General features: G+C 37.6%; 1 protein-coding gene across 13 annotated transcripts in view; it reads right to left on the bottom strand.

Moving 5' to 3' along the window:
- The window catches only part of LOC109045073 (agrin-like), a 243045-nt gene that overhangs the window by 38319 nt on the left and 185717 nt on the right, over positions 1 to 19009 (bottom strand). For all 13 annotated transcript variants that reach the window (XM_042751067.1, XM_042751065.1, XM_042751070.1 and 10 more), the window contains 7 exons: positions 13083 to 13225; positions 12843 to 12948; positions 10058 to 10168; positions 8869 to 9033; positions 8090 to 8233; positions 6210 to 6334; positions 6010 to 6115 (listed from right to left, as the gene is read on the bottom strand). In XM_042751067.1, coding sequence (XP_042607001.1) covers positions 6010 to 6115; positions 6210 to 6334; positions 8090 to 8233; positions 8869 to 9033; positions 10058 to 10168; positions 12843 to 12948; positions 13083 to 13225 — 900 coding nt within the window. The remainder of the gene's footprint in view (positions 1 to 6009; positions 6116 to 6209; positions 6335 to 8089; positions 8234 to 8868; positions 9034 to 10057; positions 10169 to 12842; positions 12949 to 13082; positions 13226 to 19009) is intronic.

Below are 19009 nucleotides of genomic sequence, written 5' to 3'. Positions count from 1 at the left end.
TCATTTTGAAGCTACACAGTGTGAATACTCATTCACTTTCATTACATTGAAAAATAGCAGCCAGAGTATTCTTTAAACCTTACCTTTTAAAAGTCACACAGGTTTGGAATGACAAGAGAGTGAAAAATAATGACAGAATCTCAATTTATGAGTGCAATATCCCTTTAAATTACCCACAAAATTAATCAACTGCACATGTAGAAGATCCAGGTTGCTTCACCGCATCTTTCTGATGTAATTCTTTGAGGTTTTTAAAAGCTATGTTTTTCACAAGCTCAACCTGATCATTACACAGGCTCTTGACCAGAAGTGTTTATACACTACTGGGTTTGAGACTGCAGAATATGGGTGATCTGTGAGAGAGTGTGCTTGTGCATGTGAGAGAGTGCCTGTAGATATGAATTATATATACATATTCAGATGTTGCCCTCCTGTAGGGAGGCTTTAATCACAGACAACCAGAGCCTCTAGTGATGAATGATTGATATAAATAGGGCAGAAAAGCTGGGTTTAGCTGCAGCTTCAAAGGAAGCCCTCACTTCATGCAGGCATCCGTCGACGCTCCAACCACCACAGCCTTGTCAACACTCTCGCAAACCTCTCCAGTGCAGCAGCTGAGCTCAAACTTAAAAAAGACATTACCAATGCAAGAGTCTTCTTCAAAGATACATATTCATAAAGATTCAGAGGACAATAATAACCGCAGCGCGAAGATTTCACCACAATAGGGACCAAGGGATCCAAACACCCAATCATCCGTGGCTTTGTGCTCAACTTTAACGGATCCCTCGTGTACAGGCTAACCGCGCTTGGTCGGGAACCTGATAACATGCTAGCACAGGCTCTTAATTACATGCTAATCATCTCGCATTTGAACAGCGAGTAGCTGACGAGGTGTGAAATACGATACCTTACAGAAATACTACTTCTATCAGACCGGCTGTCACAGCCTGGGCGAGAGGGAGCGAGTGTGTAGATACGCTAGCTTTGTGCGGGAGAGCACCGATGCTATCGCCGTGTGTCACGGCATGCGTTTTCTTATTTCGACTCGGCTGCACCTGTCATTCAGGAGCTCAGCGTAGCGTTCGCTCTGAAAGAAAGAGAGATCTGGGGTGTGGGCTTCGAGTCGCTCGCCTCAGCTTTGGGGTTTGTGACACACATATGCACGACGAAAGAAAGCAACTGGCAACGGGAGCAGTCAGTTCGCCTTAATCAAGTTTAACGCTCCATTTGGTTTTCAGAGAGGCAGGGTGCACAATTAGGAGACGCAAAAATCATTGTCATCTTCAGTCGCCATAGCCATATACTTACTCTTGAAAGGCTGTTATTAAGATGGCTTTCTGTCGTTTCATACAACATTGTACTTGCGTGTGTATTTTAGGCGGAAGTGAAGCTGAAAGAGCCAGAGAGAGAAAAGAGTGAGAGAAAAGCATAGAAACTAGGAAATGAAAGGGGTAAAGAAGATTATTCTAGATTCAATGTAAGTTAAGCTCTATAAACAATGTGTTTAATGCAAATAAAGCACCACAGAAAATCATTTCAATTTGTAACACTTGTACTAATAAATCTAACTATGAATCTAGATTCAAGTCTGTCCACACTGACAACATTTTTAAGTGTAATGTCCCCAATGTCCACAACAATATTTGAAGCTGCATGATTTTCCCAGTTGTTCATGATTAACTGGATAAGAATCAAGGGTAAGGATTTAAAAAAAAAAATTTTACTCACAGATTCTACCTGAAATTGATGTGACCTTTTCAGGTCTAGAAATCATCCTAATGATTAGGCTACTTATATATCCAGGTTTTTTTCTAGACAGAAGAAACCCTAAAAAAAGTCTTGAGGGAGTGAATTAAAACAGGAAATATCTTGGTTTATAGTTGTTTTTGCCCTTGGAAGTTTGCTGAGGCCTCTAGTGGGTCCTGGTCACCTGGTCGAGAAGCACTGGGTATATCAGAATAATTTACATTAATGCTCATGTCATATTGTTTACATACAAAATGGGATTTATTTGAGATGTACAGTTGTTTTAAATTCCCTTATAGCAGTGGTTCTACTGTTGTAGTAGGCGGATAAACTCCAGGTTATACGACATAATTCTTGTGGGAGGATTTTTCCCTATGTAAATAGTACCTTGCAGGGTTTACCGCCTTTACATGCTAATGAGAAAAGTTGAAAAATTGGATGTAACTCTGCACAGACAAGGTTAGTAAGCAATTTTATCAGAACAGACTTGTGAAACAGTGTGTATTTTAACGTCTATGCCTTGCCCTGCAGATTTCTATTTTAAGTTTTTTTTTTTTTTTTTAAACACTGAAGGGATGATTCGAAATGCTTTTCTGTGGTATGACAGAGATAAACAGGTTTTGAACCTGGAAAATATTGTTTAGAACAAGGACGATAACCAAAACTAAAATCTACGCCGAAAGCCGCCCGTCCCATATGCTAATGCATAGACTGCCAATTTGCAGCAAGCGTACAGGTGATGACACCATATGTGAGCGCAAAGAACTGCCAAGTCTTGGACTCTTGATGAGCCAAAAGTTTCTCAGCCATTCAAGACCCTGAACGCCCTGCGTCATGTACCAAGATGTGCCACTGATTGCCTCATCTGCTGCCTGCTATGGCAACACGAGGAGTAACTCGCTTCGTGTGGCATTTCATAGCATCGTTTGTCATCAAGAGGAGTTGATGATGAGAGAGCGTCAAGAGATCAGCGGGAGAAATATAGAGAGAAAGGCAGGCTTTCAGCTAATTCACATCCAGTCACACGTGAAATGAGCTTGTGATCTAACCCTTCCACCTCAGGGCTGCTGAACAGTCTGAAGCCCAGGCCGCTTTACCCCACATGTAGGAGAAGAAATTAATAAATGGTCCTGCCGTTGCCAGTTCCGCCCGAGGCTGGTGAAGATCCAACCTAAGCCTGCTCTTTACTTCCTCCCAGATCCCTGAATAAACCCAGAAGAGCAGCTGGATTCTTGTCATACAGGCAGGTAATGCCAAGAATCAGAGCAAGACAGAGAGGTGCTCTGGTTAATGACTACAGGAATGGATCCAATCGTCATCTCTAAACATCAGTTTGTGGTGTGTTGTGTCATAACCAGGGGCCTATTTCATAAAACAAGTTTACCAAATAAGCCAGGTTTATTTAAGTTAGCCTGATTTACCATCAGCTGATTTGGTTCAAAATAAGTCAGATTAACTGAAATAAACCCGGATTATTTGGTAAACTTGTTTTAAGAAACAGGCCCCAGGTCCAGAATCAATTTGCCAAATGTGAGCTGTAATCAAATAACTAAATTATCTGTCAACGTGCATTGCTGTTCACATAAAGAATTGACTGGATGGTGAAAATTTGTCAACTAATTATGAACGATATGGACTTTAAATAGCTGCTGCCAAAATCTACAAATGCAGATGATGATGATAACTTGCTATAACCTGAATGTTAGGATTGTATTATTTGCAATTGTATTTTACGCTAAATATACTACAAATACATTAACATACTGTATTAATGTGCTTAATAAAAATACCCTGCAATTGTACTTCTGGTACAACAAAACTTATGTTAAGTATACTTTGTTGTGCTAAAGTGGAACTATTCCAAGTATGTGCACTAATTGTGCAGAAGTAGGGCTGAAGTCCAACTAAAGATATGCTGAAATATATTTACAATAAACCATTAAATTTTAACGATATTATTCAAAGATCATACAATCCTCATCAACAGTGACATTAAAACACTTCACATTAGCTTAATATTAAAAAATGTGCATTGTGCACTAGTAGTATTCCAGTAAAGTTTAATTGTACTTTTTATATCAGCAAGTCTCAAGCGATATGTCAGTAAATATATTAATAGATTTGAACTATACTTACTATGAAATAAATGTATTTTACTTTTTTACTAGGGTTGTTTTGTCGCTAGTGAAAAATTAGTGTTTTTTTCACTAGTTTTTCAATAGAAACAGAAAAGTGGGAATTAATTTGATAAAACAGTGGCTAAACAGAATTGTTTAACATTATCCAATAGTCTGAATGACCTCAGTGACATCAGAGGAAATGGAACAGCATTTTATAGGAAAAGCAAGTTCACATTTTGGTTAAAAATAATAAAGCAATTCTTTTCTTTAAAATAACACTAAAGAACTGTTCACAATTACATAAGGAATGTGAAATGATTTTATGTTGAAGGCAAAGAATGAGCGATATGTTGAATTTTTTAATATTCTGTTAGCAGAGAATCCATAAGGACCTGGTTATAGCTATGAAAAACAACGCAACACAGAGTCATGTTAGATCAAGCTGCACTTATGTGGCATTAACAGGTCTGACAGAGTGGCTGCATGGACTGCTGCTGAAAATGTCTGGCACCTGCCATTGGCCCTGATCCAGGATTCGGCAGCTGGCGATGTCCACCACGTGCCATGTCCATCTCAGAACAGCTCCCTGCAGAACGCCTTCTGACGTGAGTTGGCATAGTGCTTCTTACATACAGCCGACATGAAAGTCTTAACCTTGGCATTCTACCAGGTCCCTTTGCCCATGCATGTACACAGCGACCGATGAACGATATAAGAGAGAAAGAGAGCGATGCCCAACTCTCTACACAGCCTGCTCTACCCAAAGCAGGCCTTCCGACAGCAGCAGCAGCCGGATTGCAGGTGCTTCCTTCAGACTGTGCAGTTAACTCTCTCTAATCCACACAGGGGTGATGCAAATCAAACAGCTCAAATGTCGCCCAGTTCCAGGGGATTCAAAGACTCCAGCCTGAAGCCAAGCAGCACGGCTCTATCTACAGGGGAGCATCTGTCAGGCAGATTTCCTGTCCCCTAGAACACCCACCACCCGCATCAAAACCCCCCATACCTATCCCACACACAGTGACCCCATTCCTAAATATGGGCCATGCAGTTTGCCCCAACAAACTTTGTAAAACTGCAAAAAACAATTTCCTTAATCAGTATTTTCTCTTGTTTTCCAGTATTTTCACCTAAACATCCTTAATGTAAAGCTATTTTTAGAGAATATTGTGGCAACTGTATATTTTTATTTCTTTTGTATTGGTTTTACCCATACATTTTTTTTTACATTTCTTCACTCACTTTTGTTACAAGCACAATTAAAATAATTTTTTTGACTAAATTGAATAAAACATTTAAAATAAATAATTAAAAACACATTAAAATTCAAAAATCATCCTCTGACATTTGTACACATACAATAAAATGTAAAAAGTAGATTAAAATTAAATTCTCTGTCAAAATTTTGTTGAAACAGTAAAAATACAGTAAAAATTAAAAAAAAATTTTGGTACTTTTATCTAAAACTATATTATGCATTTTTATTTGTCAAGTAGCCTATTTATCTTGGTCTATTAATGTTTATAATATTTTACTGGAAAAAAGACAGTAATAATGATTAAGCCTTTTTTTAGTTAAAGAAATCATGAAGACTGAAGTAGAGGTTCATGAGCCAACAACTTTCTTAATTGTGACCCTGGACCACAAAACCAGTCATAAAGGTAATATATATATATATATTGAAATATATATATAAATATATATATAAAGTGACATTTATTCATCATCTAAAAGCTTTTCATTGATGTATGGTTTGTTAGGATAGGACAATATTTAGTCGAGATACAACTATTTGAAAATCTGGAGTCTGAGGGTGCAAAAAATCAAAATATTGAGAAGAGCGCCTTTAAACCAATGCATATTACTAATCAGTAATTAAGTTTTGATATATTTATGGTAGGAAATTGACAAAATATCTTCATGGAACATGATCTTTACTTAATATACTAATGATTTTTTTCAAAAAAAAAAAATCAATAACTATTACCCAAACAATGTATTGTTGGCTATTGCTACAAATATACCCCTGCAACTTATGAATGGTTTTGTGGTCCAGGGTCATAATTTATCATTCACACTTTCTTAGATGTCTATATGCATTAGTGCAAAAAAAAATCTGATTTCAAGAGGCTAATCTCACCTTTGCACTGGCCTAAATGCTCCACAGTGATCTCTTTATCTTGTCTGCATGCGATGGTCCTCAGCTGGCATCGGTCTGCATAGGTGACCCCATCAGAACCACATACCTGTCCACAAACATGTCCATGTCTATTATTAGAAAAGAAACCTTCATCACTAGAGTAGGTGTAGAGTGTGGATCTGTGACTTATGCAAGCTCACCTTGGTCTTGTTTTTCTCATCACAATCTGGCGACGGGCACTCACAGTGAGCCTGTCCGTTCACCTCCACACATGATGCCCCGAAGTGGCACACAAGCTCATCACAGGACTTGGGTGCCTCAGGTCCTGTGGAACAGATTGGCCTCTGGATAATTCATAACTGATATTTGAACTTTTAAGGGTTTCTGAAAGCTAACACACATGGACAACATGTGGAAAATACCAGCATCGCAAATCACAATATATGCTGGTCATTTCAGTGTGGGCTACTTGGTAATCCACTTCTAATACGAACCCTGCGACCTCCTCCACAGATATTCATCAGAAAGACTGACTTGCATCAGTTGCAGAGCCGGGACCTTGCCTGCCACAGAAGTCTACTCTTTACTCTGACATCAGAGCGCTGGGCTGCACTGCCTGGCCTGCAGCATTGACTGGCTTCCTCTTCTGTACTTTCATGTGGCAGCTTTTATCTGGCAGAAACGCTGCATGAACACTTCTATGCTGGGACTGTTGAGTTCATTAAGCTCTTCACTTCCTGTCAATAGCTGACGGTGACTTCATTCTACTCACCATGCCAACACAGGGGGTGACATCAGGATAGCATTTCACTGTCACCCCTGGTGTGCATTTGAAGATCCAACTTTGAACTCCACTGATAAACTATTTAGTATAAAGTAGCTAATTATTTGGAATTTAATTATTTTTTTAATGGGCTTTCTACTTTTAATTCATATAATATTATACTATAGTCTCAGCCTTTTAAGATAACTATTAATAAAATTAATAATTCATCACTATTAGAGACTAATAGATATTTAAATAAGATTTTAAAAAACAGTTATTTTCACATAATGAAAATGGTAAATGATCATAAATGATAAATGGTCGATATTATATTTTATACAACTTAGTTTGAATTATATTATTATTATATTCGATAATACTTTGAGTAAATACATTAAAATATACATTAAAAACTAAAATAAATTGTTTTAATGCTACAAGTGATAATTTATTTTCAGGCTTGCAAAATATTACATTTAACAGTGTTAATAAATTATAGTGTTTTTAAGGATTAAAAAAATTAAAAAACTGGGCATAAATTCATCTGGCCACTCTACAGTATCAACAGAATTTGCATAATATTCCACATCTTTCTGAGATCTTACCACTATGCCATGGTTCTGACCTGACAAAGATACTTTCAAAAACAGTTTATTAGAATCTTTCTGAGATCTTACCACTATGCCATGGTTCTGACCTGACAAAGATACTTTCAAAAACAGTTTATTAGATACTAATAGATATTTAAATACGATTTAAAAAAACAGTTACTTTCACATAATGAAAATTAACCGACAAATGGTCATTGGTCAATATTATGTTTTATAAAATTTTGTCTAAATTTTATTATTATATTCTATAATATTTTGTCAGAATAAATAAAAAACATTAAAAACTTTTATATTTATATTTATTTTCAGGCTTGCAAAATATTACATTTAATAGTGTTATTAAGTATTTTTAAGGATTAAGAGAATATGAATAATATTAATAATAACTGGTAAAGATATATTGTTAATCGATACCCCAGACCATCTCAAACATATCGCCGGATTCAAACCCAGATCCTTCTGAGATCTTAGATCCACTATTCCATGGTTCTGACATGACACCAAAAGTCTTATTTGTCAGAACACTTTTAATTAACAAAGACTATTAATTAACCAGTGCTGTCATTTGTATTATTTCTACATGTAACCCAACATTTCGAAAGCAGACCTAATTATAATTCATAAAGTGACAACCTAGCTGCATCAGAACTGTAATCCTGGAGAGATCGTCTGAGTTTTGTGCTAATTAAAATCCCGGCGTTACCTTTGTCACAGCCGTTGGCTCCCATCTTGCTGCCGTCGGGGCACACGTTGCATTTCATGCCCTTAACTCCAGGCTTACATGAGCACAGCCCTGACATCTGCTCACAGTCGTCACGAACCGAACCCACTCCATCACAGTTACACGCTGATGAAGAGAGAGAGGGAGAGGGCTGTCAGCCTTATCTGCTTGAACAGTTTTGATTAGATTCCTTGTCTCTTTCTCTTCAATTTCACTCTGACAAAAACATCCACACATCCGCCAAATGCATGCAGGCAATCTGAAGCTGCTCCAATCTGTGACCCCACAGCTACAGCAATAGCGCTTGCTCTGTGTCGGTGACCGCAGCCTGGTGGAGTTCAGAGCGGGGTCAAGAAGCCCTGGGGTGAGAACGAACGTGGCTACAGAATGTGCTAATGCTCTAAGGACCCCTGGGACAGAGCACAAACTGTTTCAATCACGCTTATTTTTCTATCCTCGGCTTTGTAGCAGCGTACAAACACACACATACATGCGTCAGAGCTTTACTGGTATGTAGGCAGAACTTATAGGTCAAGCCACATTGCACTCTCGCGCAGTTCCCATTACCCGCGGTGGCTCGGAGGCTTAACTCGAAACTTTCTTGTTTTGACAGAAATCGCATTTGAGGCCGGAAGGATAGCGCACGTTAAACGAGTAGGTTGTCACTTCGGATTTCGGATTAGAAAGAAACATTTAACACATTTAACAGAAAATGCCCCGAAAGCAAATCACCAGGAAAGAGAGAAGAGAGGAACGCTTACGTGTGCAGCCACTCATGTTCTCTGTAACGATGCCTCGGAAGTTCCAGAATCCGGGCTCACAGCGGTCGCACTTGAGTCCCCCGACGCCGGGTTTACAGGAGCACTGGCCGGTGGATGGGTCACAGGTGCCTCCGTATGAGCCGTAATGATTACACTGACACACACCTAAAGAAGAAACAGACACAATCTATAAGTTAATAGCACGTTACTCCATGTCCCAACCAGGTGGGATGAGAAGAAATTGTGAGCTACACAATTGTAATTAGTCGGAACATATTTTACATTCAATACACAGTTAAGTTATATTTTTGGACTGTTGTCAGGGTTGCAAACCGCAACAGCACATTGCCCATTTATCTATAATTGGCCATAATAAGAAAATAAGCATTTGGATTTGGCCAGAATTTTCAAACTGGTTCATCCCAACTTCATCCACTCACATTTTGGATGATTAAACATAATTACTTTTGAATATTTATTACTATGAATTGTTATGCTTATAGTTCAAGCTTTTTGTTTTAATTGGCATTGTGGAGATAAAAAATTGTACATGTCAGGGTCAAGCAAAAACCTGAACGGATGCCAAGTACACACTTATTTCTTTCAGCAAATACTGTACAAATGTAATGTCATCTTATTAATATTAATGAGCCTATAACATCCCCTTTCCCCATGTCAGATCATTCTTACATCCATGCTTTTGTCTTTAAGACCTCTACAGACACTAAACATTTATTAATATAATGAAGTAAGATTGTGAAATATTAACTGTAATAACTATATTCTTTTGTAATATTCCTGTGATGGCAAAGCTGAATTTTCAGAAGTCATTACTCTAGTCTTCAGTGTCACATGATCCTTCAGAAATCATTCTGATATGCTGATTCGCAGCTCAAGAAACATTTCTTACTATTATTAATGTTGAAAACAGCAGTTTCTGGAATCGGCAATGTATTTTTTTTTTTTTTACAATTCTTTGTTGAATAGAAAGTTCAAAAGAACAGCATTTATTTGAAATGGAAATCTTTAGTAACGTTATAAAGGTCTTTACTGTCACTTTTAATCAACTGAATACGTCCTTGCTGAATAAAAAGATGTTTGGCCTAGCTTATGTCTGCTATTTAACATGACTGAATGAAGCTGCCAATGAGCTAGTTGATAGATAAGGGTTCATGGTGGTTATACGTACTAGGACACCCAGCCAGTCCAACACCCAGGGCAGCGGTCTTATTGTCTTGGCAACATCCGTAAACAGTTTTGCTACAGTGCTGGGAGGCGGCGAGCTCTGCTGATATGATAGCTAGAGAGAAGATTCAGAGCAAACAGGGGTGGGTGGGAGAGAGAGAAACATATTGAGATCCACAGCGTTCTTAAGACAAATTAAACTAAACAATCCAAGCTGAAATGCAATTTAGTACAACACAATAAGAATCGCTTAAGGAGCAGAGGTGGGAGAGCCTGCATCTGGCTGCCAGATAACAATTCTATTTACAATTCCTGACACCAATTCAAAATCAGGAAAAAATGATGCTATTAACAGCCGTGAAAACAAACAATAGACCTCGCGTCGAATGTCTGGTGGGTGACATTTGACACATTCTCAGGGGCCTGTTCTCTCCATTTGTTCTCGTCTCAGATAGCGCCGTTTACACCTACGAACAAAGATTTATGGACTCCGGGTTTATGGACGCAAATGCACAAGAGCGCAAATCAGGACACGCTGATGTCAGTCCACTCTTGCTATAACCTAATTATACTATTTTAGTGTTCCCGGCTCACATATGGAGGAAGTTTGTTGCAGTGTTTAACTATAACGTTGTGCTGGAGGCAGATGGCAGGTGCCTATTTGTCTTATCTGTGCTGTCATTTTTTTACCAGTCTTTGCACACTTGTTCTGTTCGAGCGCTTCTTCTCTAGGCCATTGAACTGAATGGCTGCAAGGTGGCAGGTTTGTGGTTTTGAGTTCGGAGCTAGAAGGACTAGGCTGTCGTAAATCAGGCGGCCATCAACGTGAGCGTACACGTCCTGGGGTATAATAGTGATGTGTCACTGTGCCTTTCACAGCATTTTGTGGCTCCAGAGATGGGTTTTGTCCACACCTCATTAAACTTCTCCTCTCTGCACTGAGTCCATTATGACAAAGGTGCTTTTAATTTGATCCTTTCTTCCCATCTCACTGCAATTCTTCACCATCCTCTTTCTACACTCATTTGTTCTACAACACAATACTTTCTGACACCAACAAGGTGCTGCTAAAAGCGAGGCCGATCAGCTTAGATGTTTATTTTTATTGAAGTATCGTAGATTATTGGTGATGGTAATGGCATAGATGGGGTGAAGATCACCTACCAAACTGTGGGAACATCACAATGTCAATATTACATTTTTTATTTTCTTTTTTTCAGAAAATGCAATGTTTGTTTCTAAATTGAAATGACCACACCAAATTATATTAAAATGAAGACTGAAGAAGAACATCTCAATATTAGGGATGGATGATATATTGAATATATATCATATGTTTTCATGGTTTTGATGCTGATTTAAACCATTTGTTTCAATAAATCATTGTCTCAGAATTTATGAGTTGAAAAATTCTGTAAATCTTCAATTACTTTAACAACTCAATGGTTTGTTACAGTTAACTATTAAAAAACATTTTTGTTAATTGGAAAAAAACTACATGAAATATAAATATTGGATGAAAAACGCAAACAAATGACACTTAAAACTTGTCTTGGCAACAAATGGAAATAAAAAAAGTTTTAAAACTAAAACTCAAATAAAAATAGAAAGATAAAGATAAGAAAAATGACAGAAGCACATTAGAATTAATAAAAGTAAAAGAAGATTTACAAAAAAAAAAACTACAATTTAAAAAAAAAGCTAATTCAAAATATTGTAAAATAGTAGTATATTTAATAGCACTAGTTGTTTTGAGTCTTCAATCAAAACGTTAAACATTATTATGAAATTAAATAATAATATACATCAAATTACACACATACATTAAAATATCTGTATCTAAATAAATATTACTAAATTTTACATTAAAATTGTACATTTTACGTTAAAACATTTTCAAACTAATCAGGCACAAAGGTTTGGTAGAAACTGTGGTTATTCGGATTTGAAAAAAATAAAGTACATAAATATTGAAATACACATTGAAAACAGCAAAAGTACAAATATTATAAATATCAATTTTAGTAGCTTTTTTGCCCAGCCCAGCTCAGTATCTTCTCTGAGGGTCATAATCAGCCAACAAATTGCAAGAGGCAGCTTACAGCATCCTCTGATCTTCACTGCAAGGAGACTTCAGTGCAAGGTTGTCCAGAGGTCGCCGAGACCTAATTTCCAATTAGCAAAAAGCAGCAAGGTGCTCTGGAGGCCCGTCAGCTCTCAAAGGCACGGGTCAGAAACTGGGGTAGGAGAGACTGCAGCGTGCATATCAAATACAGGGCCCGATGAGGTTTCCATTGATCTGAGCTGAGCCATTGGGAAGCAGATGCCAAAAGCTCCTCACACCGGTTGAAAGTTCTCCAAAAGGATTTATTTTCCACGGCCACTGAAGGAGCATGACTGATCTGGCTAGAGGGCCTGTGAGGCTCTGAAGCAGAAAACTCAGAATTGGAGAAAACCATAGATAAAGGATGAGGGGTGCAGCGAGCGAGCGAGGGAGAGAGAGAGAGAGAGAGAGAGAGAGAAAAGAGCTTGCATGTGCGCATGCAAGTGAAGTCAAGCTAGGGTTGAAGCCTGAGGGAATCTCACACTGCTCTGATCACAGAGCCACGCTCTTCCTCTCTCTGTGGTAGATGCTTAGGTGTGGACTACACAAGCCTCCTAAGCTCAAAGAAACACTACATTCTGCTGCAGTGACTCCAACAACCATCCTGTCAGAACTCCTGGAGTGTTATTCTTCAGATGACTGAGGAAAACATAAATATTAGAGGAAAGAAAAGGTGCTCTCTTACCAGGGCAGGGACCTTGGCTCTGGAGCTGCAAGTCCATTTGCTTCTCACACCTGGCCTTCTTCAGCTCACACTCGCTGGTGTATGTGTTCCCATCAGAGCCGCACACCTGCAAATGTTCACAGAGAGGTTAACCCAGCGCGATTAATGGATTCAACAAGATTTAGCACACGTTTTAACAAGTCAAATGCCTGGGCGGCACTCTCTTCTTTTGGAAATGGTGAGACGTGTGAATGGACATACTGGGCTGCGCGGCACTGCCTGACAGATATAGTCACACATGCATCGGTCATCCTCCGTGTCGTCATCCCATGATCCGCCGTATCGTCGACAACGATCCTGCTCACAGGTTTCAGATCCTGAACCTGAGCCTCCTGAGCCGCAGTCTGTTGGAACACAAACAAATAGCCTTGTTTACTTCATGGACCCTTTATTGATTGGAGCTGTCCATAAAATAAAAATCAATCATTATACTAATTCTAACTCAAAACCTTTAGTTTTTATTTAGTCTATTTATGGGCAGATGATGCATAACTGTAAACATAAAAAAAAAAATGTTTTGTCTCCATTAATTCATAAAAAGAAAATCCTCTGATAAATACATTTTTAAAATAGAACTCATTTGTTATACTAATTCTAACCCAAAACCCTTAAGTGTCTGTCATTTCTAAATGCGAAATAAGATTATTTAGTCCATTTATGGGAGGTTGATGCATACTTTTTTTTTTCTGCATTAAAATTTCAAATGTTTTTCACAATTTTAATCATTTTTTGATCTTTATTATTTCACGTAAAAAAAAAACTGTGATAAATACATTTTTTAAGAAGGCAAATATTCCATCCATATCTTAATTAACATATTCATAAATGACAAAAAAAACAAACACTCTAAACACTTCATCATTTAATGCTAATCAAAACAAAACATTGCATTTCTTTTCAGATTTGCTAAACATTATATTTAAAGGTGTTTTTAAAAATGTACTTTGATGACCATTAGATAATGACAAAGGTAATCAAAATTTAAAAATAATGAGGTACTGACACATTGTGTCTTACAAACCCATACACAGTTGTTTGTCCACACGAAGAGCGGTAACCCATGCACAACCTCAATTTACACCATATAAAAGAAAAAAGAAAATCACTAACACTGATTTCAGGGAGATAAACAAGCAATCTCACACGAGACCTGCGATCTGAGCATAACAGCGGGTAAGTACTTTAGAAGTCACAAAGAGCAAAGACAAATAAGACACGCAGACACTGGGGAGCTCATGCAAACACATATTTGCATATCAGTATGCCGCACATTGTCTTCTAATAAAATAAAAATATTCCCAGGTACTCAAGCATCTTGTTTTAACTTTTGCTGCCAAGAATTAATGGACAGTGCTCGGCAAAGTATTTAGACATTCCGTGCATATGGAGCAGCGAATATTGAGATTTTCTTCACGTTGGAGTGAAGATTGAAGCAAAGGCACTGCTGGAAGAACAAGATAATGACCAGCTATGGAAATACCCAGCAACTAACGAAATAAATTAAACAAGACACCAGTGTGCCACCAGCAAAGTGTCTCCCACATTTCGATTAGAAGTGAAATAACTGCCAATCTGTTATCTAACACAGGAAATCAATGCAAACGGGTGTTTCGCGGCCATCATGCGTGACGTCAGTAATCACACTACATAATATCGGGTGCAATTAGTCTCGGTGCGAGTTCAGGGTTAGTTTCTCTGTGTGAAACTCCGACGGATAAATCTCGATTCTCTCCAGGATCCAAACTTTGGGGGTTATGGGGAGGAAACCGTGAGGGTTTTTCTTCAGATGAGTCGCCTCATTAAACACGCTCTTATCTAGCCTATTTAATTAGAATTAAAGTTCATTAGTCAACAAAGCTGACTTGCTGGAGATATAAAGCACCACTCTTTGTAACAGAGCATTTACCATTTGTTATTTTTAATGAAAGTTGCTGAGCAGCTAATAAAAAGAGTGTAAAACTTGCTGCAGTTCATAACTGCATGTTTGTCTTCACTAAGGAAATAAATATGTATTTGCTATATATATATACTGTATATAGATGCTTCCTGAAGGATCATGTGACTAAAGAATGAAGTTGAAAGTTGAAGTCTTTTGAAAATTCAGCTTACCATCTCATAAATAAATAACATTTTAAAATAGAAATCATCACTATTTATTTCAACTTGTAATAATATTTCACAATTTTGAGGTAACTTCACCAAACTTTGTATAATTTTTTTTCGGGTCTTTTCTCTGCAGGTACTTATATATACGCAATAATCAGCCAGTTTATCATTAGCATTAGGGAAACACATAATCCGCATGTCGATCGATTTGATTAATGAGGAAAAACCAAATGCCTGCGGTTGTTCTTTCCCACATCTCCATTGTGTGTTAAACGCGTTCTTTTCTTCACATGCAAAGCTGGGTAGGGCAACCTCGTGCACCCTGATGGGAAAATCGATTGCGTATAGGTGGAAATGCCACTTAGCATAAAAAATCTCCTTAAACAGATTATGAAGCTGGTCACAGTAAAGGCCAGGGGTTGGCCAGCACTGATACATCTTATCAGAAATCCACACTGACAGCCTTGCAGGGTCGATACTCGTGGAGGTCATTCAATTCATTAGCCCCAGCCTGGAAACAATGAAAGCACTCAAGCCTGAAGCCCTGGCCACAGTGATACAGAGAGCAAACGCACTCACTGCGCGGACTTCAGGTTTCTGCTTCAGAGCATTAGCGATCCGAAACTGTGATGAAGAGATTCGGTATTTTGCTTAATGTGAGCTGAGCTGAATTTACGCCTTAGGGCAGCGTCTTGTTCAGATCAACCAAGAGACTCCAAGGGGAAAGAATGTAGCATTTCACAAACATTAATAAAAAACACGTTATTATGGCACAGCAAACAAAGAAAACAGTTACAAACTGTCTGAAGTACAGGGGAAGCACAAAATGCTTCATGCTGCACATACTTTCACAACAAATACATTTAATAACTCAATAATAATAATATACGAAATAATATATACAAAGTTTTTGCAAGAAGCATTCTATCATCACCAAGGCTGCACTTACAGGTATTTGATAAAAAATAACAGCAAACCATGAAAAAATAGAGATAAACAGCCATATTGTGTACAGTTTTTTTCAATTACAATTTATTATATTTATTATAATTAATCTATAATATTCATATTATTTGTTTTCTATTTTAATAAAAACATAATTTAATCTTAAAATGAATGTCAGCATCATTACTTTAGTCTTCAGTGTTACATGATCTTGCAGAAATAATTGTAATATACTGATATATATATACAATCCTTTGATGAATAGAAAGTTGAAAAAATAATTTGAAATATGAAATATTTTTAACAGACAGAAGTTTCTGCCAAAATATTAAGAAGCACAACTGTTTTAAACATACATAAAAACAAAAAAAGCACATTAGAACAATTTCTGAGGGATCACGTATAGTTTGCATCATTGTTATGTTGCTTCGTAAAAGCCTATATTGATAACAAAAGATTGTTGATAAACTTATAGAGTTCAGTTCAGTTCTTCACTAAGGAAATAAATATGTATTTGCTATATATATATACTGTATATAGATGCTTCCTGAAGAATCATGTGACTAAAGAATGAAGTTGAAAGTTGAAGTCTTTTGAAAATTCAGCTTACCATCTCATAAATAAATAACATTTTTATGTATAAATCATCACTATTTATTTCAACTTGTAATAATTATATATACGCAATAATCAGCCAGTTTATCATTAGCATTATTTTTTTCGGGTCTTTTCTCTGCAGGTACTTATATATACGCAATAATCAGCCAGTTTATCATTAGCATTAGGGAAACACATAATCCGCATGTCGATCGATTTGATTAATGAGGAAAAACCAAATGCCTGCGGTTGTTCTTTCCCACATCTCCACTGTGTGTTAAACGCGTTCTTTTCTTCACATGCAAAGCTGGGTAGGGCAACCTCGTGCACCCTGATGGGAAAATCGATTGCGTATAGGTGGAAATGCCACTTAGCATAAAAAATCTCCTTAAACAGATTATGAAGCTGGTCACAGTAAAGGCCAGGGGTTGGCCAGCACTGATACATCTTATCAGAAATCCACACTGACAGCCTTGCAGGGTCGATACTCGTGGAGGTCATTCAATTCATTAGCCCCAGCCTGGAAACAATGAAAGCACTCAAGCCTGAAGCCCTGGCCACAGTGATACAGAGAGCAAACGCACTCACTGCGCGGACTTCAGGTTTCTGCTTCAGAGCATTAGCGATCCGAAAACTGTGATGAAGAGATTCGGTATTTTGCTTAATGTGAGCTGAGCTGAATTTACGCCTTAGGGCAGCGTCTTGTTCAGATCAACCAAGAGACTCCAAGGGGAAAGAATGTAGCATTTGACTATGATTATTACAACCTTTCTCTTTTTTTCACACCAATTGCCTGTTATTATGGCACAGCAAACAAAGAAAACAGTTACAAACTGTCTGAAGTACAGGGGAAGCACAAAATGCTTCATGCTGCACATACTTTCACAACAAATACATTTAATAACTCATTAATAATAATATACGAAATAATATATACAAAGTTTTTGCAAGAAGCATTCTATCATCACCAAGGCTGCACTTACAGGTATTTGATAAAAAATAACAGCAAACCACGAAAAAATAAAGAATAAACAGCCATATTGTGTACAGTTTTTTCAATTACAATTTATTATATTTATTATAATTAATCTATAATATTCATATTATTTGTTTTCTATTTTAGTAAAACATAATTTAATCTTAAAATGAATGTCAGCATCATTACTTTAGTCTTCAGTGTTACATGATCTTGCAGAAATAATTGTAATATACTGATATATATATACAATCCTTTGATGAATAGAAAGTTGAAAAAATAATTTGAAATATGAAATATTTTAACAGACAGAAGTTTCTGCCAAAATATTAAGAAGCACAACTGTTTTAAACATATATAATAATAAGAAATGTTTCTTGAACGCCAAATCAGCACATTAGAACAATTTCTGAGGGATCACGTATAGTTTGCAAAGTGTTTTCTGCTAAGTCAAGCACACGTTGCACAGTAAAAATGAACTCAGCACAAAAAAAGAGCATTTTCAAGTGTTTTCTGCTAAGTCAAGCACACGTTGCACAGTAAAAATGAACTCAGCACAAAAAAAAAATCTTGCAGCAGAGCTTCTTCTACACAGCGCTGTGCTGCTTATACACTCAGTGTAAATACTATAAACTGTAATTTAAGCATATAAATAACTGTGCTGCTTGCGTTTGCGTATGAAACAGACCTGATACCACAAGCAATTCCAAAGCCACAAAGCAGTTTTGCACTGCAAAGACCCATTACAGATTCAACGCACGCTCTCATCCCCTCATCAGCGATACAGTAAATAAAACGCTTAAATGAAGGTTTCTAAACTCTGACTCTGATAAACCTGACCATTGAGCAGCAGCGGCAATCATTTCCATATACGAGGCTCTCCGGGCCACCTAAGCCAAATTGTGCAAACTAAGCACAAGATGAAAGCATTTACGTTCCTGTCTCTGTTGTGCGTTAGCAGAAGAAGAAGAAAAACGCAACGTAAGAAGGTGAATAAATAAACCTTGTGGAGTGAGTGGATACGGGTGGGGGAGGAGGTGCTAATTAGTTTCGGTCCTTTGATGTCACTGCCACCCGCGCTGCACGCAAACCTTTCAATTAGTGAACACCAAGATGTACACATCAGCTGTCCTCAAAGCCTTTTCCCATCACTTTAACTCAATCATGTACTCACGGGGTCCATTTAGCAATGCGTTTTCCATTAAGACGGACAGCTGAAGGAATAAAGAGAGAGCTAGAGTGAAAGCAGAGTGGGTAAACAGACACAGAATAACTCCAGTAGAAAAAAACAGATGGTACCATCAAGAGGTGAAAGGTTTTTCTGGCCGATGAGGAGATAGGAGAGGGAGAGAGATATGGGGAGAACGGGGAGAAAAAATGTCAAGTGGGAGCACGGCAAGGACAGTGACCTTCAGACTTAACTGCTAGTTTGTTGCAGGTGGCTGGGATGCCTTACTGTGAATGCATAAGTCCCATGAAAACACACACACAGACCTTCTGAATG

Source organism: Cyprinus carpio, chromosome B23 (assembly GCF_018340385.1).
Source record: "Cyprinus carpio isolate SPL01 chromosome B23, ASM1834038v1, whole genome shotgun sequence".
NCBI classification, from domain to species: Eukaryota; Metazoa; Chordata; class Actinopteri; order Cypriniformes; family Cyprinidae; genus Cyprinus; species Cyprinus carpio.
This window is presented reverse-complemented; position numbering and strand designations above follow the sequence as displayed.